Source organism: Polistes canadensis, unplaced genomic scaffold (genome assembly GCF_001313835.1).
Source record: "Polistes canadensis isolate GaletaPanama2010 unplaced genomic scaffold, ASM131383v1 scaffold_96, whole genome shotgun sequence".
NCBI lineage: Eukaryota > Metazoa > Arthropoda > Insecta > Hymenoptera > Vespidae > Polistes > Polistes canadensis.
In genome coordinates, this window is record NW_014569643.1 from 422,592 (window position 1) to 450,561 (window position 27,970).

General features: G+C 34.5%; 3 protein-coding genes across 3 annotated transcripts; 1 reads left to right on the forward strand and 2 right to left on the reverse strand.

Annotated features, from left to right (window-relative positions):
- Positions 1-1,096: 1,096 nt before the first annotated feature.
- On the reverse strand, positions 1,097-3,154 carry LOC106787238. The gene is made up of 3 exons (XM_014749435.1): positions 2,999-3,154; positions 1,846-2,020; positions 1,097-1,447 (listed from the first exon to the last, which is right to left on the reverse strand). The coding sequence occupies exons 1-3, from the start codon at positions 3,152-3,154 to the stop codon at positions 1,113-1,115; spliced, it is 666 nt and encodes a 221-aa protein (XP_014604921.1). The 3' UTR covers positions 1,097-1,112.
- A 759-nt stretch (positions 3,155-3,913) lies between these two features.
- On the forward strand, positions 3,914-8,572 carry LOC106787239. The gene is made up of 5 exons (XM_014749436.1): positions 3,914-3,981; positions 4,183-4,300; positions 5,100-5,315; positions 6,097-6,272; positions 8,369-8,572. The coding sequence occupies exons 1-5, from the start codon at positions 3,914-3,916 to the stop codon at positions 8,502-8,504; spliced, it is 714 nt and encodes a 237-aa protein (XP_014604922.1). The 3' UTR covers positions 8,505-8,572.
- A 196-nt stretch (positions 8,573-8,768) lies between these two features.
- LOC106787265 lies at positions 8,769-27,835 on the reverse strand. The gene is made up of 6 exons (XM_014749477.1): positions 27,680-27,835; positions 15,010-15,121; positions 12,666-12,874; positions 10,189-10,299; positions 9,848-9,949; positions 8,769-9,075 (listed from the first exon to the last, which is right to left on the reverse strand). Exons 1-6 carry the CDS (start codon positions 27,709-27,711, stop codon positions 9,027-9,029), a joined length of 615 nt encoding a protein of 204 aa, XP_014604963.1. The 5' UTR covers positions 27,712-27,835; the 3' UTR covers positions 8,769-9,026.
- Positions 27,836-27,970: the final 135 nt, after the last annotated feature.

A 27,970-nucleotide genomic window follows, 5' to 3' on the forward strand; every position in this document is an offset into this window, starting at 1 on the left:
CAGGAAATAACATAAAACGGATCGTTTTAGGATCGTACGACAAAAATGTTCGATGTAATAAGGAAATAATGGACTTGGAGATTCCTCCATGTTCATTTTCTTTTTTACATTTTTGCTTCTTACAGAAAAATATATTATATTATATTCATATATATATATATAATTATTAGGAAAATGCATGAATAAAATAATATATGAACGTTACAAATCTGTTGATAATATTGGAAGGAAAATTTGTAGGACAAGAGGATACACCTTCCCCCTATTATTTGTCAAAAGGAAATGGAATTATAAATTCAAGTGGACGGTAACTCGGTATACCGTTGTTCAGAGATTCGCTCGTTCGCTGATATGAGAGTAGATCAAATAATCAAATATATTGAATTCACATTTCGTGACCAACAATTTAAAGCTTTCATTTTCTCTCTCTCTCTCTCTCTCTCTCTCTCTTTCTTTCTCTCTCTGTTTTCGTATTTTATTGGCCTGCCAATCGTTTTCATGATCCAATTGGAATCAAATAATCTATTGCATCCTGTTAAACCATTTGAAGTAAAGGACAAGTTATATTCACGTATACACTCACCCATACATTTCCTATTTAATAACATTATTTTCAATTTGTAGTAACGTTCATTCGATAAAGCGTCGATATTCGAACTATGTTACATAGAATTATTAGTCTTAATTAAGCATATTAGTCGACACTACGAAGGATTAAATGACTTTCAATGAACTCACCAACTGATCGCTTCTAATTGATTTACTATGCGTCAAATTGTATCGTCAAAATATCAGAATATATATACAAAATATATTAAACAATTCATTAAATTATATATTTAGCCAATTTTTACGAGATGGAAATTCCTAAATACTGCTAAATATTCATTTTTCTCGACAATAATCATTTAAAACAATCCAATTGCAATGGACAAATATTAGGAAAATTGTATCGAATGGCTCATACAAATATAAATTATGTACGTTCTAACGAGGTTATATGAATTATTCGCATAGAGAGCAGATGTAAAAGTGTAAGAAAATATAGGGGAAAAAAAGAAAAAAAGGCTGGGGTCGAGACAGTTGAATGCAAAAAGTTTGTACTCTAGCATTCAGGGACGTTCACGTACGAAGAACATTTCGCCAATGGTTGTAAAATAATCTAACGGATTGTATTGGCACTCGGTATAAAAGTATCCACATTTCCCATTGGAATTTCGGCCGATAGCTTCTGCCGCGAAGTATTCGCGATCCGAGTAAATTTCGTATTCTTCAAATGTTGTTGAAGGTGTAAGAAGGACGTGCAAAAGTTCCCCGAGGAGTCCGTGTCCTCTTTCGAAGGGATTCGACGCTGATTCGCAAACGGCCCGGAGTAAACAAGCCTTACCGGATCCGAACCTTTCCATAGCTGATTCCAACATTCTGTATAGGGTCCAACGACTCAAACCTATATTGCCACAAGGGGGAGAAAAAGAAACGTACATGTACATGTAAAAATACAAATAAGCAGCTAAACAGCTTGGCCAACAAGTGTGAGAGAGGGAGAGAATGTACGCGGAGGGGAAATTGTTTTCATTTGAAATTTATATATCTTCTCTTTGTTTATTTAAGAAAAACAAATCAATTGCAAAATGTGAATATATACCTTAAGCCCTCACACGTGCATCCACATGCATATACCATATTTGGAGAATACAAGAAAGGAAAATTAAAAAGGTGAATAATCTCACCGAAGTGGCCTGATTTATATATGAGTGCTCGAGCTCGTGGTTACTTTTTTTCGTTCCCCACACCTCCCACCCACCCCCATCCCTTTCTTTCTCTCTCTCTCCCTTTTTTTTTTACCTCGGTGCTCCGGTTTTTCACCCTGCGGTAGAACGTTGTCGGTGAACTTTTTAAATCGTGCGTGAGCTCTTGTGAAATCCGACGAATTGTATGGTAGATCGTAATTACACTTCAACACGTAACCAAGAGTCATAGATATATCCTCCTCCATTGGTAGACCAAGACCAAAAAGCACCTTTTTCCAAAATCAGAAATCCATTAGCGAACGATCGAACTTAATTCTTTTGTTCATTGGTTGTTTCGGATTTTTCTCCTCTCTTCTTTTTTATTTCCTTTATGTTATTTTCTTTTATATTTTACTAATAACTTATTAAAGCTCACGTAACTCTGTGTATCGAAGATATTTATTATAATAATAATATAATAATAATAATAATATATATACTAATTACTATTATTATTATTATTATTATAAAGTTTATTGAAATTAGATCGAAAACTTGATTTAATTATCGTCTTCGGGTAATATTTATTAAAAGAAAAAGAAAAAAGAAAAACAGAAAAAAATCGGACAAATAATCGAATAATATTCTCGATGCGATCCATTAACTTTCATATTAAATTTCACTTTTAAATGTTCGAAGAAAAGGGTAACAGTGAAATAAAAAGAGATAGAGAGAGAATCGCTCAGCTTTCGTACGAGTTTTAATTACTTTTGTCTCCACATCTGCTACCGCCACCATATATACTCGTTCTTTACTTTAGCGATTATAAATTCGGCGACGACCGAAGTCAAACAAGCGGACTTGCAAATCACAAGGCAAATAAAGAAAGACAAGTAAAAAGGTTCTTTAATTTCTGTTCACGTGCACGTATACTACGAAATACCCCCTCTCCCACCTTCCAAAAAGGAAAGGAAAAAGAAGAAACGATTAAAACTCCGACGCGTATTGTAAAAAAAAAAAAACAACAATTATTTGTACGAGGAAAATAAAATCGTTCGAATAAATTACCCGATAATATGTCCACATTTGTTTTTTTGAAGTTTTTTTTCTCAACTCGTTCAACCTTCTCTACGTTTTTTTTTTTTTTTTTTTTTGATAAAGTAAAAATTCTACGAAATAATTCGAATGCAAGTTAATTAAAGTAACGGAGAGAGAAAAAAGAAGAAAGAAAAAAAATATATTTCTAGTGATTGAAAATGATGACGAACCTGTACTTTAGTTTCGCTGTCCTTCGGATCGGGAAAGAGGAGATGCCTCTTCTCTCTTAGAAAACTCCTAGTCTTCTCGTACTCCCTTGTTTCCGATCGAGAAATTCCGGTGCAACCGGAAATGAGAAAGAGGAACCGGACGTAAAATATTCTCATCGTTCCGTTTGATCTTTAATCCACAAGAACCCGAGAAATGGGATAGTAAGGAATATAATAAAATGAAACTGGACTTGACGAACGATGAATGGAATATAAAGAAAAATATAATAACAAATTCTCTAAGAACAAGAAAGGAAAAGGAAAAGAATAATAATTGAAAAGAAAAAAATAATTCAATTTAAATTTATCAAAAAAAAAAAGAAGATTAAGCGATAAGAATGAAGTATAATGAAAAAGATAATAATAATTTATAAGAACGGAGAAAGGAAAAGGAAAAGGAAAAGGAAAATAATTGAAAATAAAGTTATATTTAAATTCGCAAAAGAAAAGAAAAATAAACGAGACAAGAAGAGAAAAAAGAATTTATTTAAAGAGGAAAAAATAATTAAGTTCTTAGGGAAAGAATTTGACTTGTCGCTTGAGATTCTTACGTTACACGGACGAATAAGGGGACGTAGAGATTATTACGTAAAGCATTTCTCGTTCGCTCCGAGTATTTGCTTTGTCTAACTGTACCCACCAACACCCAAAGAAAGAAAGAAAGAGAAAGAGAAAGAGAAAGAGAGAAAGACTGTCGACTAGAACGAACTCGCAAAGAAAACTACGTCGTTTTCGTACGCAAGTAAGTTAAAGGAAGAAGACCTTACAGGAGTTTAAAACGAGTTATTTGTTCCTCAAAAACGGACTCTGGTTTTTCCCTTTCACGGAGAATTAATAGTATTACTTATTCACACACACACATACACCATGAGAAAAATGTACGAAGAAGAACGAGCATTGTGGCAATCTTCTTTCAACATGTGGTTTCCGGTGATACGCATTTTGTGAGCTTCGCACTATCAACATGACACGCATTTTTAAACCGGCGTCGAACTTTTATTTCTATCTCAAAATAATAAGTGCTACGATATTACTATAGAAAAAGGAATCTGTTTGATGGATAATAGAAAAAAATGAGAAGCTCGACGCCAGTAACGAATATTCTTCTTTCTGCTTGGAAACTGACAAAACTCGTTTATTCGCAGATGTCTCACGTTAAATCTGTTGTTAACATGTTCGTCCAAGTCGTCGAACTCGGAGATAGCCGAAACTCTTCATCGACCTATCAGGAGCTTGTCATTTCCAGAAGCTAGTTCGATGGGTGTAAGTTACCGACATGTCGTATCTATTATATGCAATCGCGAAAAAATTCGACGTTCGTTTAATGAAACAATTTTCATTACTTTTCTTTTCATATTATCGAGAATAATAGATTTCATTAGTTCCAATTCAAACGATTGTAATTTACTTTAAAAGAGGAATCAATGATTATTTCACAATATCAAAAATATTACGAATTACGAATAATATAAAAATATACGAATATTATCTCAACGTTACGGAAGATAATAAAGTCAATTAATACAATAAAAATTTGATTGATCAAATCTCCGGATTTTCTATTAGCTCGAATTCAAATAATTCGAAATATGATCGCTCAAATTTTTGTATTATTCTTTCATCCGTTCCCATAACACTGATAATCGATCTATGACAGATACAAATTTCTGACAATCGCGCGTTAAACATTATCCAAAATAATGAAAGAGAATGCACTTTTAAGCATAACAAAAAATAAAATCATTCTTAGGTTGATCGAATGTCGAACCTTTTATTGGCTCGAATAAAATTCTTGATCTCACTCTTGATATTAGATTTAAAAAATGATCTCATCAAGGATGAAAAGTATAATGTCTGGGGAAACGTAAGATTTGAAAACGATCGTTTCGATTTGTGAGAAATCTCGAGTGGCAAGGTACTCGCGTACTGGAGAAATCGAGGATCGATCGTTTTCTGAGAAAAAGCAAAAGAAAAGAAAAGAAGACAGAAGGGAAGGGAGTGGGGGGGGGGAAAGTGGGATTGATAACGTCTATAACGATTACAGAGATCTAATTCCTTTCAGATCTTCCTCGCTATCGCGGTGCCACTCGAAGATCCCCAGAAATCGATTTCCTTGTCGTATTTCTTCGAAGCCAGCTACACTTTACCCTCGAACTTGTCGTACTTCGAACCTTGGTCTGCTAAGGCTTCCGAAGTAGAAAGAAAAAGAAGAAAAATAAGGAAGAGAAGCATCGACAGAACCACGATCTACCGGGTACTCGAAAGTAAATTCGAGAGGTAAGCTCCTATCGCGATAATACTTTCGAGAAGTCGAATACTTTCGACTAGGACGACGCGAATGAGAAATTCCTGCCATGTGCATAGTCTTTTCAACCACCACGAGTGTACTTTGTCTTATGAAATTTCAAAATAAGAAAGAAAATTCTCGATGACAATATTTTTCCATTTTTTTTCTAAGTCAGTTAAATCGAACGAACGAATTAATACAATTAATAATTAACACTTTATCTGCTGGAATCTTGTTAATAATTATGTCGATTGTAAAAAAAAAAAAAAAAGAAAAAAAAAAAACAATGACAATTTTTCGATTCTACTCTTTGAGCGATTTTCATCGACTTTAACCCGTGAGCCAGGCATTTAAATTCAAAAGACGTTTCTCAGGGTTGGAAGGGGTAAAGGGAGAAAAGGGCGGGGGATTGAAGTGAATTCACGGTGCACATACTCGTGAACGGGGCAAGCAACGGCAAGTTCGTCAGGAGAGTTTCTCTACCAAAAGTCGTTCCTTTTCTATCTTTTGCTTCCTCTCTCTCTCTCTCTCTCTCTCTTTCTATCTCGATTTCGGTTTTACGAGAAAGCTCCTTCATTTGTGGAAACGACGACACGCTACTGGGATATAACGTATGTGCGAACGTGGCCCGAATTACGTATGCGAAATCCTCAGCAGTTAGAGTATGTTCAAGTCCAATGTAAATAGTACTTAGCTTGGGAAACAGTAACAACGAGCCAGAATAATTTCGTCTCGTTATCTACTTACCCTTATTTTTCTTTCAACGCTTACTTTTCTTCCATCTTTTTCCTTTTTTTTTTTTCATTTTTCTTTTTTCTTCTTTCTCTCCCGACGATTTAGTTCTGGATATCTTGGAAGAGAATGCCTATTGAAAACCATATGCGAAAATTCTGAACATCCTTTGCATCACAACGGTCTCATCGGTGATATATTTCACGTCATTTTCACGTAAGTTTATTCAATATATATTTTATATTATTAACCCCTTAACTCTTGTGCGTTCGAAATAATTCGAGCGGCGTACGTGTAACATTGCAAAATTCGGCTCTTTTCTGCAATGTCGATCAAAATCCAAAATTAAAATACAAATTTTGATTAATATTGTATTTGTTTTATTTATTTGCCAAGACAATGTTCTAAAGTGTGTTTTTTTACTTAACCAAAAAAATTGATTTCTTTTGGCCGGTTTTTTTCAAAATATCTGTGCGTTACGGGGTTAATCTGTATATATATATATATACAAATAGCATAGCATTTAATTAATAATCGTCATTTTTTTGTATTTCTTACGTACTATTACCTATATTTAATTTCAACGAAAATCTATATATCAAATATTCTTAACACGCGCGCATACGATCAAAGTTATTTATTAAAATGAATAATTTGATACTAAATCGACTTAACAACTACCCATCGGTTAAAATAATAAAGAAACTTTTCCTTCAGAGTTGTTCCCCCTATATTAACTCGAGCGGGTATAATAATTTGATTAGGTGAAAAAGAGCGATAACTAGTACGGTTGGAACACGTTTTAACGATAAATCTTACCTCCCATTTCCGATGTTATAAACGTATTCCCCAAACTCCTTCATTATCCTGCTCGTTAATGAAATCATAGTCGGAGCCGAGAAAGTTTGCTTTTTAACCGTCATCAAATTATTTTCAATAGCCAAGAGGATACCCTGTTTATTTCATTTTTTTTTTTTCTTTCTCCGAGATATAGCAAAATATAAAAAGAAAAATATGTTAACTCACGTGTAGTATAAAACGCATACATGTAAATAAATTAGTTTGCGACGTTACGAAACATATTTCTTTCGTTAAAAGACACGCGTAAAAGCTCTTGCAAACGTTGCACGACTACGCGATAACAAAATTCACCTAAAACTTATGCGAAAAAGATTAAATAATTTTTAACTTCTTTTATCTTTTTTTATGATAATCTTAAGCTGCGCTTTAAATTTATTCGGAAAGAAGAAAAAATATAAGAAAACGAATGGTAAATCTTGGATCTACAATACTACTACGTTTTAACGGAACACAAAGGAATAATATAATTTAGTATTTCTCAAATGCCAATAACAATCTACGAAATTCAATGGAATTATTTGTACGCTAACAAAAGAAAAAATTAACGATCCCGACAAATAAAAAGCATCATTTTCTTTTCTTTTTTCCATTTGTAAAATACTCTACGCGTGAGAAACGAACCAGAATCTAAGAGAACGAAATTCCATTAAAACCATAAACGAACGAATTAACCCCATAACTCATGGATTATACAGAAGGATCGTAGTTGTGTTTATCGATTCTTCGATGATTCTAGATGCTCGTATTACGTCTGTTAATGAAATCAAAAAAAGAAAATAAAAATGGAAAGAAAGGATTGGTAAGTTTGAAGTTTCGTTCTTCGTTCTTCTTTTCCTTCCTACGTATTTTTTTTGGGGGGGGGGGGAGTGGGAGTGGGGTTATAATATCAAGGTGGTATAAATTGAAGTTAGATATATACATACGTATACATATTGTCAAAAGTAAATTTGGTTTAGCCTTCTCGCTTTTCTACTCCTTTATATTGTATCGGTTAGCTTACCCATTCGTGTACTTGCAAGCACACATGAGACGATTCTTGCGAGCTCGTTTCTTCCCTCCTACATGTGTGTGTGTATACGCGTGGGAGTATAAGCTTTCGAGCCAGGAACGTATGAATAAGGAAAAGAGCCTGAGGCCAGGAAACCCAACGACGCATTGTCGTTGTCGTTGTCGTTGTCGTTGTCGTTGTCATTGTCGTCGTCGTTTTCTCTACGAGAAATTCTTCTTCCTTTAAAATGAGAAAATAGATCGCACTCTGTTAAAAAAAAAGATAATGTTCTTTTCTTCTCCTTTATTCATGTTAATAATTTTTGATTACACGAATATGGATCTGGTTAAGTGACTTTTAAAAAAAAAACAAAAGAAAGAAAAAACTATTGTTTCATCGTAATTAACAACCACTGATTATTATTGTTGTAAATGAGCTCTTTGAGATGGTCGAATTGTTTCAGACCTACGACTTCGAGACATGAGAAATTGCCGGGAGATATTGTCGAGGCCGAGTTGGTTGGACGTAATGGAAGCTGCTCGAAGTATCAACCGCAATGCCCCGTGGGACTCTTCGACTTGATTGGAGTCCTCGTATGAAGCTCGGAAAACCGCAAACGGTTTGTCACGGCGCTACTTACGACGAATATGTGAACGGGAGAAAGGGATCTGAGTGCTAAGGGCTGAGGGGGCGACGAACGAGAGGAAGGCCACCTGATTTCGTCTGCGTTGCATGACCAAAATTAAATACCACGAGAATTGTACATTTAAACCTAACTCATTTCTTTTCTTTTTGTTTTATTCTATCTTCGTAATCATTCGAAAAGTTTGTGCACAATCAGAATTGGATGTATTCATTTGAATATATTATTATAGTTATTAGTTAGAAATTATTTAATATCTTTTCATTGCATTACTCGACGATCCTTCTTATTAATAGCATTGGTAACAAGAGGAAACCGTAAAACGATCATTCCTTCTTACGCTCGTTTTCAACTTGATTAGACTTTCTCATCCTTAGTGCAAGGATACGAGAATGGCCGAGCTAGAAGACACACTCGCCACGAACAAGAGGAGGTAGAAGAAAACTGGCTCCCTCTCCGACAAGTAAACAAGCTGATTTTATCTACATAATGGAATTACGTTGGCGCACGTAACGCGAAAGTGGCTCCTGTAAAAAAACCAAATGTCACAACTTTCGGTAGAAAGAAAGAAAGAGAGAAAGAAACAAAGTCGGGGAAATTGTTAGAATAAAAGAGCGAATTTTCGTTAGATATTTTTCAAAATTCCAAATACGATTTAGCACTTACAACGAAAATATAAATATCCATGATGGATAAATAACTTACTTGATCGATTTTAAGTCAGTCCGAAGCTCTACAAGTTCCACGCAATTGGACGAATATTGGATTAGATTATCGCAGCAAATATTCTGCATTGTCGACCGACCGAATTCATTCCCCCGTTGCTATCGAAATCACGGTTATTAAAGCTCGGCGATATCACGAGCCAGCGAACAAATCCTTCGATTAAAATCATAGACACGTATGTATACGTGGCTTTGATCGAGATTCGATTCGAACTGAGAGAAAGGGGGAGAAAAGAAATTTGATCGAACCAACAATGGACGATACATCATATACGATAATAATTCATTGTTATAACAAAACTCCAATTATTATTATTGTTATTATTATCATAGTTTATTATCACAACAGGAACTTTGAAAAAATGACATCGACGAAAAGTAGGAAAGGAAAGTGCTTAGAAAAACGAGGTCTTTCCGATTTAGGAAACTTTCCTGAGTTTTCATTAGAGCTTCGAGAGCGTCGTACCAAAAGTGCTAGAGGGTAAAAAAAGAAAGAGAAAGGGACCGAGCGAGGGCAAGCTGCTACTCTCACAAATCCTGATAGGGGAGCGTTATGTAGTCGTAAATCCCGTACTTGCAGGTAGAATAAATTTCCGAACATTCCCTGCTACTATCGACTTTCTCAGCATCGACGTATTCCCCGTGAAGATCGACTTCTAAACGCGATGAAGATGGTCTAGAAAAAAAAAAACAAACAAGTCGAATCAAATAAAATACGAAGATACTCACAAAAAACAAATCAAGTTAAATGTAATTTAACATTAACGTAACTTTAAAGATAATTTAAGAGTAAATTTATTACTCTTCGTCATAGTCGACTAAACGAAGGAAGAAAGGAAGGAAGGAAAGAACCATAACGTCAGTGAAACCGCGAATACATCAGGAATATATCAAGAGACACATTAATACACTCACGTGAACAGGATTCGTAGGATATCTCCAAGGACACCAGCATTGAGCTTCCAGGCCAGTTTCGTGGTTTCGCATATAGATCTGAGGAGGCACTGTCGAGCTGGATAGCCGATCCTGAAGGCACGCAACGAACGATCCATCATCCAGTTTCTCTCCTTCAACTATGTTATGAGATACATGGCGAATAGTACGAAAAGGAGACAAATGGAAAACAGTCTTCTTCGAAAAATTCTAAACTGGGAGGGTAGAAATGCATATAAGTACGGACTTCAACCCCTTAAACTTTCAACTCCTCCCCCACCTCTTTTTCTTTTTCTATTAAAACTCTTGACACACACACACACAAATGTTACTTTACTCCAAACGTTTATTCTTCACTTTTCTTTCCAGTCTGTGTATGTGTTTGCGTGCATGTTTGTGTGTTATGTCTATTTGCGACTGACGAATGACGAGGAAATTGGATCAAGTTTAGGGAGAAAGATATACGAACTGAGTTAGTATGTTTTTGATGGAAAGATGGTAGTAAGTTACTGGCTAAACTTATTCTTTTTCTTCCTCTTCTCTCTCTATCTTTTTCTCTTTGACATATATGTATTTAGGTTTCTTTTCTTTTTATTTGATTTACGATAAAATTTTAATATAAGAAGAACATTTGTTTAATATTAATAGAATAAATAAATTCGTTTTTATATCCTATTTTTCTTGAAGAAGCTAAGCTAATCGTGAAAGATGATAGACTAAGGCAAATAGTAGATTTTCTGAAACAATCTACGAAACGTCTACTCGTTTTTGATCGATACGATTTCTGCGTGACGTTAAAACCACTCTGATTGAAAATAGAACATTCACTTTATGAAACCCTTGGGATATAGTAGGTATAATTAACGTCAAAGGGATATAAACGGAAATTTCGGATGAAAAATGACTTTTGCTTGTCCCTTTTACGAATCCATCTGTGTCAGAACACAAATACAATACATAATATATATATAGTATGTAATTTTATTCTACGCCTGTGACAAAAATTATTATAAAAATCAAACTTTCATCTCCCCACTTTACCAAAAAAAAGAATTATACGAGACAAATCAAAGGGATTGGATAGTAGGATTAAAAAAAAAAATAACCAGATAAGATTGTTCCCCTCCTCGTTGCTTTGAAAGCTTGAAATAAAATTGACGATGTTGTTCGACAATCGTTAGACATAAAATCAAAGGATTGATTTAATTACTCTCGTTCGATGGTCGATAGTCACGAATGGGCCTTCTACGAGAACTACGACGATTCATCTTATCAACTTCGAAGATTGATTAACGTTACTCTTCGAGAATCTATTCGAAGCAGTCCCTGTCCTATCTCCCTAACAAGGCTCCTTCCGATAAAGCGACACATTCGTGCACTAGCCGCCTGATGAATCTCTCCTTTCTCTCCTCTCTATGTGCATGATTCTACCTCTCCACTCCCCTTCACCCCATAACCCTGCCCAATCTCATCTATACATATACACGTATTCGTATGCTTGTGCGTGAGCGTGCGCGTGTTCCTTTGCGCGTATGCGTGTATGTGTGAAACCTATCTTGTTCCACGACAGATGCAAGACATTTAAATTGAATTTGGCAAGTACGAGAAATTTGCATACTGACGTTACATCATCAGTTGGTGGTGAGTCGAATCAAGATCTTCGTCGTAAAGGTCGACGGTATCAGAGATATTAAAGGACTTTGTAATTTCTACGAAAGAGGAAGAAAAGGGGGAAGGGGAATAGGGGAATCCAATAACTTTATTAAACTCGTTTCAATATTCCGTTAGACTACTTGTAAAACTTACTCGTGCATTCGGAAGATTTTTCATTCCAATTGTCAATGGTTATATAACATTTTTTCCAACAATGGAAAATTAACGATAAAGAAGTTGTAGAAATGAGAATAAAATGAGTATGAGTATGAAAAGAGTTCGCGTATTTTCGAATAAATGAAAAAAAAAGATTGATCTTTATTATTCTATTAGAAGTATCGTAAGAGATTTGATTGAATATTATTAGAATTGAATTTAATAGTAGATCGATATAAGTGTAAGTCACGCGTAGAATAAACAAAAGCTCATTTGAATATTTTCAAACACCCGAGAAGTCTCTAATATATTATCTGTTTATATACGTGTTATATACATAAAAATGTATACACACTTTAATATAAATTGTCAAAGAGGATAAATGTTAAAATCTTTTAAAGCGAAAGAGATTAATCGTTTAAACTCGGTCGAAAGTTAAAACGACGAATACGAGCGTTGCGATCCTCGTTGATGATAAAAACAAAATTTACATCCTAAGTGGATGCTTTAGAAAATTAGTGTCCCTTCGTAAGGTTTATCGCGAGAACGAAATCTAACAGACTGTCCCAAGCTTATCTTACTCAAAAGGTACCTATTTAATCTCTATTTCAAACGCCAGATTACACGGAGTAATCGTTTATAATACTAACGATTTAAATTTCGATTCGAGCATGGAATAAACCGTGCTACGATCTATGCTCCTTCTTTCTCTTTCATTTTTATTTTCTTCCTCTTTGACGTCTAATAAGTTTGTGTCTTCCTTGGTCGGCAACTTATAATTTGCTTCGAAGAAAAATGCAACCGACATCGAGTAAGTTGTAATTGGATCGTCCAATGGTATTGCAAGGGCAAAGAATATCTGAAAATAAAAGAAAATCCTTATATTTTTGTTATTATTAAATATCAATATATATATATGTGTGTAGAAAAATATGAAACACCGTGTATATTAGAGAGAGAGAGAGAGAGAGGAAGAGAATTACCTTGTCGATTTATCTTGAAATCGAGTGAACCTTAGAAACAAGCAGGGTTATCCCGAGTGTCTATTTTAAAAAGAAGCAACCTGTTATGTAGGCATACCATGTAAAACCCCCGTTCATATTCATCCACAAGTTATCGCTGTTAACCGATAGGATCGAACAACCGGATGGCAATAACCAGAGAAAGCGTAGGTCGAGAAGGGTTAGTTAACTCCTTTACTTGTTGCTTTCTCGACATTAATGAGGGATGCCCAAGAAAGCAAGCTACCCTTATACCAGTAACCATCAATCCCTAGTATTTCTTCGCTGTATCTTCGTCATAGTTATATTGCTACTTCTGTCATGTCAGAAATGTGCGGAGGGTAGAACAAATAAAAGAATAAAAGTGAAAATAAACAGAGATATTTTATTGTTGCTCTTTTATCGTTAGTAATACGCATTCGAAAACTTGTCTTGTATGAAATAAATGAGAACAATTACAAAAGAAATATCTTCGCGATTTTTAAACTGTATTAACCACATTTAACCACAGACTCAAATTTCACCACAAATACCAATCATTTATTTCAAATACTTATATTAATACCAACAATTGTTAATTATAGAAGACTAAGGTAGTAGGAGATACACAATGATGAGGTGGCTTGATAGGATTCAGCTACTAGCAAGCTGGAAAATAAAGTTGCGGTGGACTGCGATTAAAGCCACCCTCGCGTTGATTACTAAACTGAACGAGCTGGTACCTCACCGGTAACTCGTTACCTGTCTGCATGCCTGCATGCATGCATACATGCTTGCATGCTTTGCCTTGCCTGCCCGGCTGCCTGGCTGCCAGTCTCGTCGACTAAACCAGCCGAAAACGGAAATCGATGGCCTCGCTTATCAACGGCTACTCTCCTCTCATCTTTCTCTCTATCTCTATTTCTATCTCTATTTCTATCTTTATTTCTATCTCTCTCTTTAGTGAAATTTCTCCGTTTCGTCGATCACACGACAAACGTGAGAAATTACTGCACTGTGATCGTACGTAAAATTCTAATTTTATCTTATTATAATTTATAATATTATAATGCAAATACTTACTATACTTTCTTTTTTGTTTAAATTTTGATCGAATCGGAGATCTTATTCCATACATTTATCTGTCATTCTCGTTAATCATTATATCAATGATATGTTCCTTGATTTATTATATAAACTAAATAATCATATTATTATATAATCCTCGAAATATCTACCTACTACTCAATTCACGATAATATCAAAACAAATAAATGTGATTTATGATATGAAATATACGTACATGTACATATACATACATATATATATATATATGGGAAATTTCGATTTTACAAATTCGATTAAGCGAATTACAAAGTGTGTACTTCCGGCCAAAAGTGCGAGGCTTTGAATTTTCCGATTGAAAACGACAAAGCGTTCATTAAAACATCGAACACGTACGGGAATCATGTCGACGGCATATCGAACGATGAATCGGTTCCTCTTCCCAAAACATACACACGCACGCAAAACAGACATAAAGATACATATACATAGGCATGATGTACCAATTGCATTTGCAATATTATCGCGACGCAATCAGGGCACGCGGCGCGCCGTAGTTCAAAATGCCAAACGATATTACGAGCCCTTCGTCACTGGTAAATACGTACGACAAATAAGCACCACCCCCATCAACGCAAATATTAATTAACACAAGCCAACGCGTCGTATTTGTCGCGTGGACTGTTCGAAAAGGCAGAGAAAGAGAGAGAGAGAGAAAGAGAGAGAGAGAGAGAGAAACAGAGAGAAAGAGAGGTAAAACCACTAAGCTCAGACTTCTAATTACAAAGTCGAAAAAATCCGGCAGGGTGTATCCAACATCTATCGATAAACTTATATTAGTATTATTATCAGACACCATTTTTTCCCTTTATCGTTACTCCCGTTTTTCATATTATTTTTGAACGAATATCATTTTATTAATATAGACATTGTTTAAATAAATTCTTACCCCCATCTCGCTTTCTTCCGGATAGGAAAGACTCCTTACGTGACGTCTTGCGATTTCCGTGATATTTCTTTCCATAGCATCGATCGATGCGAGAACGAACGAAATGACGAATCTAAAATAAAATCAATGTACTTTCAAATACTTATGATCTACACATTACTATATACTAACTATTTTGAATTATAACAGACGTATGATTACTTTATGAATAAATAAACATATACTAAATTTGATTAACAAAGGGGTATCCTATTAAATTGGTATACATACACATATATATATATATTACTATAAATATGCATATAATACTTATCAAAGGGTAGGGTGGTTCCTATATCAAGACGACGACGACGACGATGTTTTATTTAATATCTCAAAGAAGAAAAATATTTCCACTTAACTTTTCCATTACTAGATTTAATCGAGAACGATACGCTTTATTTACCACGGCCTGGTAAAAGATATCATTTAAAATTGTCCATCGTATTCGCCGTTGCTGTCGACGGCAGGTGGATCGAAAGACCGCGGGGTCAACGAGAAAGAGAATGAAAACGATATTTCAATCTTCATTCTTTTACAATTTTATTCGTTTATTTTGTTGGGGGTAGTGAGGGGAGTGGTTAATCCGCACATCACGACGAACCGTGAATAGATTACTTTTGAGAATAGCGGTGTTTCGGGAAAATGTGGGGGGAAGTATATCGTCGAGCAGTATAGGTCATGAAAACAATGTTCTCTCCCGTTGGAGAGAAAGAGAAAGAGAAAGAGAAAGATAGAAGAAGAGGTGGGCTGATTGTAACTGGTCGAACAGACCAAAGAGAAATTGCATTTCCTATCACGTATATCGTCGTACCTTGTGTCATTTCGTTTAAACAAACCGCGTCCATCGGTCCTATGAAAACTTTGCTATGATACAAGGACATCGGTAAAGAGCTAGGGAACTACCTTTTTGATGATGACCACCACAAGCCCCAGCCAGTTTGATTACTCTCTTGAAAATTATCCCAACCTGGACGAGCCCATCTCGGTAAAGAGAAAATCTACGATGCTTTTGCTTATAATCATCTCTTCCTCTCTCTCTCTTTTTGATGTTTTTCATATATGCGTATATAGGGAGGATGAGATTTTATCCATTTGCATTATTAATCTTATCAAGAAAACTAATATATGTTATTGATATTATATATAAATATCATAAATGATTCTTTTATTCCGTACAATTTCTTCTATTAAAACCTACACCATTTCTGTATATTATTGGAAATAAATGGAAAATTATTTAAATAGAGAAAATAATGTGTCCACCCTATATATATGTGAATCCTCTCATAACTCTTATTCATATACTAATACATATGCATAGCTTGATTATGTTAAATCGCGATACTGAAATCGTTGGATCCTGCATACCCTGTCTCCTTAAGCAAGCAAGTATCACGCCTGTTGGATTAATGATACGACAAGGACTCCTACCTACCTACATAGCTTCCTTTTGCGTAAATAAATAAAACCTAGCTTTCGGAACATGCGACGAACGATTACGTATACATATGCATGATGCAACCATTCATTACTACACAAATGTAAATCCAGCCCCGAAATAATGTTAAACATAAATTTCTATCTAAATATTTTTTTTATAACGTTTCCTTTTCTAAATATCGTACGATATTCGTATGAAAATTAATTGAGCGAGAATTTGAACGAAAACGATTTAATAACCATTTTTCAAGTTTTATTTGTTAGTTCTTCAATGATCTACAATGTTTTACAGTTAATCTAATAACTTTCATTACACTCTTGGACCATTTTGATTCTCACCATATATGTGTTTACTTTCTACTTGTTTGTTAATTTCTTTTCTTTTCGTGTGTTTTTTTCTTTATAGAAATAAATTAGAATGCTTTTTTCTTATCTAAAATTCAAGTGATACATCTTGATTGATTTCTTAAAGTATGTTAGAAAGTGACAAACGTTAATAGTCGCGTACGATTTTTACGTAGCGATAGAACTTCTTAAACCAGCTTTGGCTTCTAAGCTTAACAACTCCGAGGACTCGTATTGAAAGGATTTCGTTGTTCCACGAACGAGAAGAACGTGAAGCCGCAATAAAATCGTTTCAAGTACCACCACGATCGATACTCGACGAACGTTCAAATTGATGATAATGGAATCACTATCGAAAATTTCTTTCTCCTTTCTCTCTCTCTCCCTTTCCATTTTTTGGTCTCTTCAATGAATTTCTTATCATTTCATTCGAATAATATCAGATCGTAAACGTTTAATAAAAGGAATTAGAAATATATTTCAAAATAATGGAAATCAAATTGAATTATTTTCTTAACGATTGGTGTTACCAGTTATCTTCCTCCCCCTTCTCATTCCCCCTATCCTCTTTCCAACCCTTCCCCTATCTCTTTCTTTCTCTTTCTATCTCTCGAATGTTTCCATTTCGAGCCTTTCCGAACTTTTGTTTTCGGAAAACATTTGCGAACGTTGTAAATGCCGCTTATGTAATTATTCCGTAAACCGCGACGCGAATTTCATTGATATTTGTCCGATCAAATTATTTCGTTATTCTTGCAAAACAATCCCAGTGGTACTCGATATCGGTATCGATTTTCTTCCTTTTTTTTTTCTACATATATGCATATTTATATGGTATCGACGAGGAAAACTTTTATCGCGATGAAAGAATTTCTAAGTGGTTGTTTAAAATTAAACGTTTTTTTAAATTAATACGTATCTCATTGATAGTACATAAAATATCAGCAAAGTTACATATGGAATAATCTTAGGATTGAGAGGAGGACGACGTCCTGTAACAGACACCTTAATTACAATCCCAAAATAATAATTCTCCATGTCCTTTCAACGAGTAAAAAGGGCAATCGGGGAAACGTCAGTAAAAATAGCCACATATATATTTCTCAGAGGACCTGGCTGACTGCCTGCCTGTCTACCTACCCACCTATCTCCCTCCTCTCTATCAACCCTTTTGTCAACCAAACCTAACCTCTTGCAAAACCTCTTTGCTCTTATATAATCGAATTCTCATCAAATATTTAATAAACCGTTTTTCCCAGCAGTCTTTCGACAATTTCGATTCGTTTATTCAATTAAAATTTATTGATTCTCCGACCGATTTTATACTCGATGCCGATACCCCCCCCCCCCCCACCCCCGCCATTCTCTTCGATGATGAGACGAGACTGAGAAACATATAGACGAAAAACTGAAAAGTAATTTCTTCATTAATAACTCTCAATCTTTCTCATCTTTGAACGACCATCAAAGTACCTGTCATCAACATATATATTTTCGATATGTTTGATGCCTTAAGTTTCCTTAGAAAAAGATTGAGAAAGTGTATACTGTGTAAAATGAATAATAACACTTTCAATTGCATGACACATAAAAAGCGAGAATTTTTGTGCAAAAATAGGCATTTGTTTAGATAACGTTTATCATTTGTCTTTTCCTTTTATATATCAAAATATATATTATAACTTTGTATGAAAAAAAAAAAAAAAAAAAAGAAAAAAGGAGAGACGGAAGGAAAAAAAAGTCTCACTTAATTTATGAAAGAAAAGTAAGAAGCTTCGTAAAGGGCATTGGTTAATTAATAACAAGAAAATTGATAGCGTAAATATGAAAGAAAAATCGTTCAAGATGATAACGGTGGTGGTAGTCGTTATTATCTAGAACGGGCTATTATTAATTGTAGAATAAAGTAACTTGCTACGACTTAACATATATATATATATATATACATGGTGTACTTAACAAATTTTCAAACCTATTTTTTCTCAAAAACGATAACTAACGATAACTTGATGTTTATGAAAAATTGTTGATTATTTAAATTACAAAAATATTCTTTCTTTTTGATTCGTTACTCACACGATTGGTTTCATATTTTGGAGACAGGAAGAAGAAGAAGAAGAAGAACTCCCGAAGAACACGGACGACTGAAGTGACAAAGAAATCTGCTTAGTTTCTCTCGAACTGGCACATTACGTAATCAATTTGCAACCGACGAGAGAAAGAGAGAGAGAGAGAGAGAACTATCGTTTAACGTGTTCCTCGGAGGATATAGACAAAACTCGTACGTGCGTTCTAAATGAATGAATTCACTGAATTTCGTCGTCGAACGAAACGAGAATTTCTATTTACAAAAAAGAAATTAAGGGAAAAAAGTAAAAAATAATCTCTCAGTTAATTTATAACATAAAAATTTATCGATTACGAACGAAGATAAAGATTATTGTTGACGAATCGAAGTGAAGCCAACGATCGTAAGTTCGTATATTCATTCAAATTTTTTAAACCGTTCTAATAATTTCAAATTATAGTACAAGTGTTATAAGAAAACTGTTACTTGAGGTTAATTATTGCGAAAGAGTTAAAACAGATGTACAGAATAAAAAGATAAATTGTAAGAAAATAAAATAATATACTACACACACGCTCCCTCTTCCTCTCTCTCTCTCTATATATATATATATATATATATATATATATATATATATATATCTATAAACGAGTTGTAAATCCCATTTTCATCGTCAACGAAGGGTACAATGAAAAGTTGGTTGGTTTTACGACTTTGTAGTTGGATTCGTAAGACTGGCCAGTTTCCGAGGGGGTGGTGGTGGTAGTGGTACTTGAGAATAGTCGGAAAACTAGACACCGCGTCCTGACATAGCGTTTCCTTCGAACGTAGTTATAGAAAACTCAATTTAGGAAAACCGTCCGATGGATTTCCGATCTCGCGTTGAATCGTATATAGATATATGTAAGTGAATAACGCGTAACTGCCTTCGATTTCAATCGTTTCGCATTGATTCTTTTTTCTTTCCCTCTTCTTCGAATGGAAACCGAAAGAGAGAGAGAGAGAGGGGGGGGGGAAGAGGGCGAGGGAGAAGAAAGGGGAACAAAATAGACAAATAAAGTAAAAAAAGTAAAATAAAAATCGATGATAGTTTTTGACACATCCTCTCTTCTACCATCTATCTGTCCTATGAAAAAATAATATCGGATAGACTAGACGAGTGAGATCTTATAAATCTCGTGATTTATATAGTCGAAACGATCATATTTTTTCCCAATCTCGATTTAAATGATTTTAGAAAGAATAAGAAAGAAAATACAGAGAAATAAATAGTTTCATTACGAAAGATATGTTATTTGATTTTATTTTCATTTACAACGATGGATTTGTAAATATATACGTTTAAACAATGTTTCTATTAGTTTACTGATATTCATTCTCCATATTTGAGTATACGCAGGGCCGCGTCAATCCGAACGTCCCACCCAGTATATGGAAATCCCTTAATGGGATAGAATCGATCGGTCTTACAAAAAACTTGAATGTTTATTAAAGAATCTCAAATCTTATTCGAATAAAATCAAATTACAAAATAAACCTACGTAAGAAACAAAAAAATCACTTTACATTTATTTATTCAATATTACATATTCATAGAATAATTGAAACGAAATGTTCTTGGATAATTAAAATCAAAATTATTCCCGGATAATTTTAAATCGTTCAAGTAATTCATTTTTTATGTAATCGATGATTATTATCGTTTAAAACAATGAACGCGTAGATTAAATAAATAAATCAAACTATCTCATTCCTTCCTTATATATCAAAGGCTGGTATATTAGGAAGTCCGTTATTTTTATGTTCAAAGATCGTTAAGATCCGTTTTACTTTATCTTATAAACGTCTATCCGATTTATATCCTGTTTTGGAAAGAGAAGGATAACGGATCGATCGATTCGAAGCATCGATGCTTTTTCGTGCGAAGATTATCGGCACTCCCGGATAAACTCACCTTCTCAATCAACTTTATAGACGAATTTTATGGGCTTTCGATAGATAACCGTTTTAAAATCCGTAAAACGAATACACGTTCCTCAATCGATATAGATCATATCCGTAACTATTCACCATTTCGATACCGATAAATTAACTTGAAGTAAAAAAAATAAATTAAAAAAAAGAAAAAAAAAGGGGGGAAAAAAGAACTCAACCGTGAGAAATGTTGGTAGAATTAACATTTGGTCGATTAACGCGAAATCGAATCCCCTTTGTGGTTAAACCCGTTGGTGTTTTAACTACGTATGGTATTCGATGGACCCCATGGAAATTGGTACGTTCCTCCCTTAAGGGCTGACAAAGCTACTTTAGCGAATAACCCGAACGTCTGGGAACAATCCGAGTTGAATCGTCCTTATAAACGATCATTGAGACAAAAAGAATGAAAGAAAAAAGTAGGCTGAAGGAAAGGGAGACATTAGTAAGAGTGGTTTGAAAAATAATCTGCAAAAAAGGGAAAAATAAAATGAAACAAAGAGAGATAGTTTCATCTGTAAGAAATATCGAATTCAGTTGAACGATCGTATTAAACATAAAAACAAAAAACAAAAAACCATATCATGAAATTCAAAACGTCATCGTCGGCTATGTGTTAACCTGTTTGTGGAAAATGATAGAAAGAAAGAGAAAAATAAAAAAAAAAAGAAAACCGGAGAGTGGTGGAAAATATGATACGGTATTAACCCTTGGTTGATGAGAAAATCTCGAGATGTTTCCGCACTTTTTTCCACGATCACAATTTACCGTGTGACAAAATAAGAATCCCTTTTTGCTATGATCATCGATCGGAATTGATCTTTTCAATTAATGAATATTTTTTGTAAAAACACACACACACACACAAACAATGGAGATAGAAGAAAAGTCGAGATAAGAGAAAAGTAGGAAAATTTAGAAACTAAAACGTACTGTAAGAAAACGATACTGAAACAATCACGACTTAAACGATCTTTCTTATTGCTCTTTTCTTTTAACTCGTAGAAAGAAGATTGATGGATCTTGGCTTAACAATAAGAAAAATTGTTAAAAATTTATGCGGGTATAGGTGCCCTCTGCTGTTATATATTCAATTTAAAAGAGTTTTTTTTTATTTTATTATATAACAAAAAAAAAAATAAGCGAAGTAAATATTTAAAAATATATTGTACGCATATTCAATATATTAATTTCATTTATTTACGTATACGTAAATCGTTAAATAAATAATTTGATCAGAAAAAATATGAGAAATCGAAATATTCGTATGAAAAAAGTAGTTTGGACAATAGTACGATCAAAATGAATTATGTTCGATAACTGTAATAGGAAATCAAGTGAAAAAAACATTCTATAATTGACCTAACATTTCATTAATCTTTTCCCAAAGGTTTTTCCTCGAGAGAAAAGTTGCTTGATTAGAGAGACACGGTTGACGTTTGTCGAGACGAAGAAAAAACTGTTCGATGGAAGCAGAGGGGAGATGGGGGTAAGGTAAAAGAAAAGTAGCGTTGGTTGAATCAACTCGACTCGACTTAACTCTCCTCGACTTGATTGATTGAAGACATCAAGTTAGATTTTTTGCGATCATCTTATTTTCCAAAATTAGAAAAGTTAGTTTACAATTATGACGTTTCTTCTTTGCAAAGAAACAAAATTTGTTTTATTATATATGTGTTACCGGCATAGTGGGAAATCCGGCAATGCTAGCAATACCACCCGGCATTGTCCTTAATGCAAAGCACATAGAGCATACGTCCTCCACGAACAACCAACACTTCGCTCCTACACACACACACACAAAAGCGAGCATGGTGCGGATTGTTGAGACTGTGCGTGTCGCTATACTTATGCGAACCTTTATAAACTGAAACTTAGTCAATACAATGCTGCTGTGTTATTATGTAGGGCCAATCGTTACTTATCGTAGGAGAATATTATATTATGTTTAATATTCATAAAGATTACCATAAAAAATATGTATCTTTTGTTCCTTATCGTATCGGAAGATGAGCGGGTTTAGAACGAAATATATTAGAAAGAATTTCTAGGAAATGTGAAAAATATGAATAAATTTCCGACTTTGTCAAAAGGCGCTTTGCATTGAGGACAATGCCGGAGGGGGGGTATTGCTAGCATTGCCGGATTTCGCACTATTCCGGTAACATATATACCTAAAAGCTTGAGCTAACAATAAGCAACAAGTTTTTGAAAATAGATAACCGTAGGGATCATACTTTATAGGAAGACAATCGAAAATCGATAATGGGATAAGACGACCTACACGACAAGAACAACCAACCCGTTCCCCCTTTAAATACGTGAGAAAAATCGGACAATGCACTTAGGACGTAGAACAAATTGCAACACCTTTATCGTTCTTATAATATATCAATAAATAAAAAGTAACCTAAATATATGAATCCTTTGAATTGTTTAAACCAACGGTCAAAAATATTTGATAATTTACGAATAAAAATTGAATCTGTTCGGAAGCTCCGTAGTGTGCGTGTAACGAAAAAAATTTAAAAAACAAAAAAAAAAAAAGGAGAAGAATAGAGAAAGAGAAAACAATTGTAAGACAAAGGGTGAACAAGTTGGAGGAACGTGACGTGGAAAAAAAAAAAAGAAAAAAAAAAAAAAGAAATTGTTCTCTCGCGAATCGGTTAAAAAAGTCTGGAAAAGTTCGTCGACGTCGACGTCGGCGTCGGCGTCCTGAATCGACGCCGTGAAACGGACGACGATGAGACGGTTAATTACGCGCTAATTAACGTTTCGAAAGATCCTCTCTCTTGCGTTCTCCTTTTTTCCTTACTTCTTCCCTTTCCATTCTCCTTTTCTTTCTCCTTTTCTCTCTTTTCCTATCGCCTCCTAGTAATCTTTACGGACAGGAATGTAATTAGTTTTTCGTCGAATCGATGAGGAATACAACGACGACGACGACGACGACGACGACCGACGACGACGACGTTTTCTATTCTCATAAAAAAAAAAATTAAGGAAAAAAAGTAAAGAAGAAGAAGAGGGAACCTCATAAAACAGTTTTTTACGTGTTAGTTTTACAAAATCTTCAAATGGGAGAATAATATCGAACGTTCGATTAACACGACGATCAAAATCTAAAGATTCTTATGTTTTATATGTTCCTCCCTATACATGTGAGGGTTTTTTTTACAATAATATCTCGAATTTTGGTTTCGTATACATTTCCTTTGTTGAACTAATGAATTATCTTCTTAACCACGTTCACTAGATTTTATAATAGTTGCTTTTACTAGACGAACTACCATGGAGCATATTTCTCTCTCTCTCTCCCTATACATATATGTAACATGGTTCTATGGCATTAGGAAAAGAGACCATAGCTATTTACAAGATGGTGATGGGGTTGGGTGTTGGTTGACCGAATGTAAAAAGGGTTCTAAAGGAGATTGGTGGTAAAACGTGGAAGGAGGTGATATTCGGGAGATTGAACGCGTCAAGGTAGGAAAACAATAGAACCAAAATGGCAGATAGGAAGGAAAATTGTTGACCTCTCGACGATACCGTTCTCGTATTTGGGAGACTAAAGAATTTATAAAAAAAAATACTCACGGACGGTAGTGTTGGTAGTGGTGTGTGGGGATAGTGATGGTGATGGTGGAAGGGGAAAGAGTAAGGCAGGAATGGGGAACGCGGAGAAAAGAGATTGGCTCTCGCTTTTGCGAGACAATAAAGGAGAGAATCCGAATAATATTTTCTGGCCGCACTTCAACAAAAATAATCTCTTTCCCTCTTTTTCTCTCTTTTTCTCTTGTTCTCCTTTTCTCTTTCTATCTCTATGGGAAGAGGATTAAAGACGACGAGATCTACGTGGCTACCGGTTGGATCTTTCTTTCTTTCTTTCTTTTTTCCATTTTTCTTCTTGTTTTTTCTTTTTTCGAGGAGAAAAATCCGAAAAGCAGGCAAAAATATTCTCACGGTTATATATATATATATGTGTCTTTGTATGCATCTCTATGTGACACGTTGAAAGAAAGAGAATCGTGTTGGAAATTCGGATTAATTCAAGATGTAACAAAAAAAAGAGAATTGGACATTATCCTTTTACAGGTTGAACGTCGATAGGAGTAACCGCGCGGTGACATTTAAAAAGATCCAAACACTGTACTTTCTGATAAAATTAAATTGTAATTAAAACAAGGCAAAACAAAAACAAGGGAAAAAATATAGCAATAAATTATTTTTGTTCGCGACTAGTCTAGTATTCATGAAGAAAAATAAAAAGAAAGAAAAAAAAAATGGTAAAGACGGACAGAGATAGAATTAATCGGGTTAAACGATGAGATTTTCACGAGTGTTCCATATCGTGTTCACCATTCTAAAAAAGAAGAAAACTGACCTTCGACTATTTTTCTTTTTATCTTTGTCTTTGTCATCTCGAGTTTTCTCACAAGTCCAAGGGTCGCTTAAAAGCGTTAAACGACGAATCGACCAGCAGCGAGCCACAGGACGATTAATTTTGCAAATTAAAACGTCCTCGTCAAGAGAGAGAGAGAGAGGAGGAAGAGGCGGAGAGAGAGAATAACCGTTAAAAGAATTGTAATTCTACCATCGTGTCTTACAATATCCTCGCTTTTCCAATTATCCTCTTATTCCAAAGTCCGCCAAGAGCAGATCGTCGTCGTGCTAAGCCATTCTTTGATTTATTCACCAGATTTTGACCTAAGGATCATTCGAGTTATCGGTTTTGCAACAAAATCCTCTTCAACGATTATTATTATATTATATTTCAATGTGAAATACTCTTTCATTTGATTGATCGTTATGATATAACACGCATGAAAAGAAAAATAAATCAAATATAAATAATCATCGATAAATAAAAATAATACTGTTATTAAATTGTATAATATTTGAATAGTAATAATTTAAGATAACAATAATAAATTCCTGTGGGAATGAACTTTAACTCTATCCAACTATAGTGAAAAGTATTAGAAAACTTTGAGAAAAGAAAGAATATCGAGCTTGAGCAAACGATTTGTCAGAGTTTGCCGGGAAAGGGGAAGGGGAGAGTAAAAGCTGAAAAGTACTTCGCGAACGAGGTTGGCTAGCCAAAAGGGTTGATCCTAATATCCCCGAGAATGGGAAAAGAGGAAAAATGAGGGGATAGGGTTGGAGAAATGTAATGGGGTACGCGTTCGAATGCCGATTCGAGCCCGAAAATTGTACCACCTTGCCGTTAATATCCGCCCCATTACGTCACCGTAAGGAATAAATTCTCGTCGTAGAAAAAAAAAAAAAAAAACACTAATTCTTATTCACTTATAATAAAAAATAATATTTAATCGATATATATATGTAAATTAAAATATACATAAATAAAAGTGTTTCCTGCTAATTATTGTTATTTCTTTGTAAAATCGACACGAATTTTGTAAGCAACCGAATATTATGCTACGTTGTAATATAACGATGATTCGTAGAAAATTTTCTTTATACCCAAGAAAACATATTGACGATTCCTTTGCGAAAATCTTCCATCTACGTGGTTTGTAAGATTAATATCTTATTCAACTTCGTTTACTCGATTCAAACTCGAGCCACGAAATCGGGTTAATCGATTTTCAGTTATCTTCTACTTTTATACTTTTTCTTGCCTAAATACATCCCTTGCAACATTCACGATCAATGATCACGTTTGCACGGTCTTATATCTCAAACTTTCAGATCTTTTGCCGTTAGACTCGTTATGCTTGATAAAAGCATAACAAAAGATAAAAAAGGAGAGAAAAATTGTAAATCTCTGAAGTATCGATGTTCGAATAAAACACGATCTGTAGAAGTTATCGCGGTTGGTATCGTAAACGACCGATCAACTTGGCTACATTAATCCCAGGCAAGTCGTAAATCGAGAAAGGTAACCGTTACTCGCCTAAGTAAGCTCATAATCGTTTCGTCTACTCCCTTTGAGAAGAAGAGAACGAGAAAAATAACGAGAGAGATGGAGAGAGTTATAAGGGGGTGAACAGGGCTGAACGAAGGATGCCAAGGAAAATGGGTGGAAGTTCAAAGAAGCGCACGCGCCCTCAAAACTTTCGACAAGTAGTAGACGAAACTACTATTTTGACGTCACAACCCTAGGCGTTTCTATATATATATATATATATATATACACACACACACCCTACTCCTAGTCTGGACCACGAAATAACTTGGATTTGGTATTTAACGTGGTTACTCTCCATACTTCTCATTCAAGTTTCCAAAATGCGCATTTCGAGATCTGTTTTTAAACTTCGAGAACTTCTGTTGTTGTTAAAAAATCAGCCCGCGCGAACATTGATTTGATTAACGTTCGTTTGTTTCTCTTTTATTTATTCTGGAAATTAAAGTACAATTTTTCTCGAGATCATCGATAAATCTTCAATCGAAAAGATTTTCCGTCTGCATAACGAAGAAGAAAAAGAAAAAAAAAAAAAAGACAAATTAATTTAAAAAAGATAAGATTGTAAATTACAATCAAATAATTCTTGAAAAGAGTGGAATCTTTTTTTTTTTCAAATATCTACGATCCTCTACTTCGAAGAGTATTATCTTATCTTTATTTAAAATATCCTGTCGATAATGAGCAATTTCACGTCGATTTTCCTTCGAACGTTTTTGCTTTTTTTTCTTATTCCATCTCATTTCATCGACTATTATTTGATTAATCTTCGATTGAAAAAGGAAAGAAAGAAAAAAAGAAAGAAAGAAAGAAAAAAAGAGATTATTAATCGACTCTCGAACACAAATACGAGTGCCACTACTAGTACATACGTTTGATATATTCGATCCCAAGATTTGTTCATAGCTCTTACTCCCTTTGAGGGAGTAACTTCCTGAATGTGCGACAGGGTCGTCGGGTCGTCACCGAAAAGGTCGCAGTTTAAATCACATGGGCGGGGCTGAAGGTCCTGGATATCAACCAACAGTCGCCATCTGGAAACCGTACCTTGAACTTACCGATTATCGTAGATAGATTTATAAAAAATGTAAAATAAAAAATAAAACCAAGAAAAGAGAAAAAGAAAGAGAGAGTGAACGAGAGAATGCCAGTGGAAGATGGTT

What these genes read in the sequence shown, in the direction of transcription:
- LOC106787239 (XM_014749436.1), top strand. Translation starts at nt 3,914, where the DNA reads ATGTACGAAGAAGAACGAGCATTGTGGCAATCTTCTTTCAACATGTGG. An exon ending in CAGAAGCTAGTTCGATGGGT is followed by an intron (nt 4,301 to 5,099) that starts GTAAGTTACCGA and finishes AATTCCTTTCAG; the next exon opens with ATCTTCCTCGCTATCGCGGT. An exon ending in TCGAAAGTAAATTCGAGAGG is followed by an intron (nt 5,316 to 6,096) that starts TAAGCTCCTATC and finishes TCAACGCTTACT; the next exon opens with TTTCTTCCATCTTTTTCCTT.
- LOC106787265 (XM_014749477.1), bottom strand. Translation starts at nt 27,711, where the DNA reads ATGAACAAATCTTGGGATCGAATATATCAAAC. An exon ending in TGGGATCGAATATATCAAAC is followed by an intron (nt 15,122 to 27,679) that starts GTATGTACTAGT and finishes ATTTTATTTTAG; the next exon opens with ATTCGTCATTTCGTTCGTTC. An exon ending in GAAATTTATTCTACCTGCAA is followed by an intron (nt 9,076 to 9,847) that starts GTACGGGATTTA and finishes GTTTTTTTACAG; the next exon opens with GAGCCACTTTCGCGTTACGT.
- LOC106787238 (XM_014749435.1), bottom strand. Translation starts at nt 3,154, where the DNA reads ATGAGAATATTTTACGTCCGGTTCCTCTTTCTCATTTCCGGTTGCACC. An exon ending in ACAGCGAAACTAAAGTACAG is followed by an intron (nt 2,021 to 2,998) that starts GTTCGTCATCAT and finishes TTTTGGAAAAAG; the next exon opens with GTGCTTTTTGGTCTTGGTCT. An exon ending in TGAAAAACCGGAGCACCGAG is followed by an intron (nt 1,448 to 1,845) that starts GTAAAAAAAAAA and finishes GTGGCAATATAG; the next exon opens with GTTTGAGTCGTTGGACCCTA.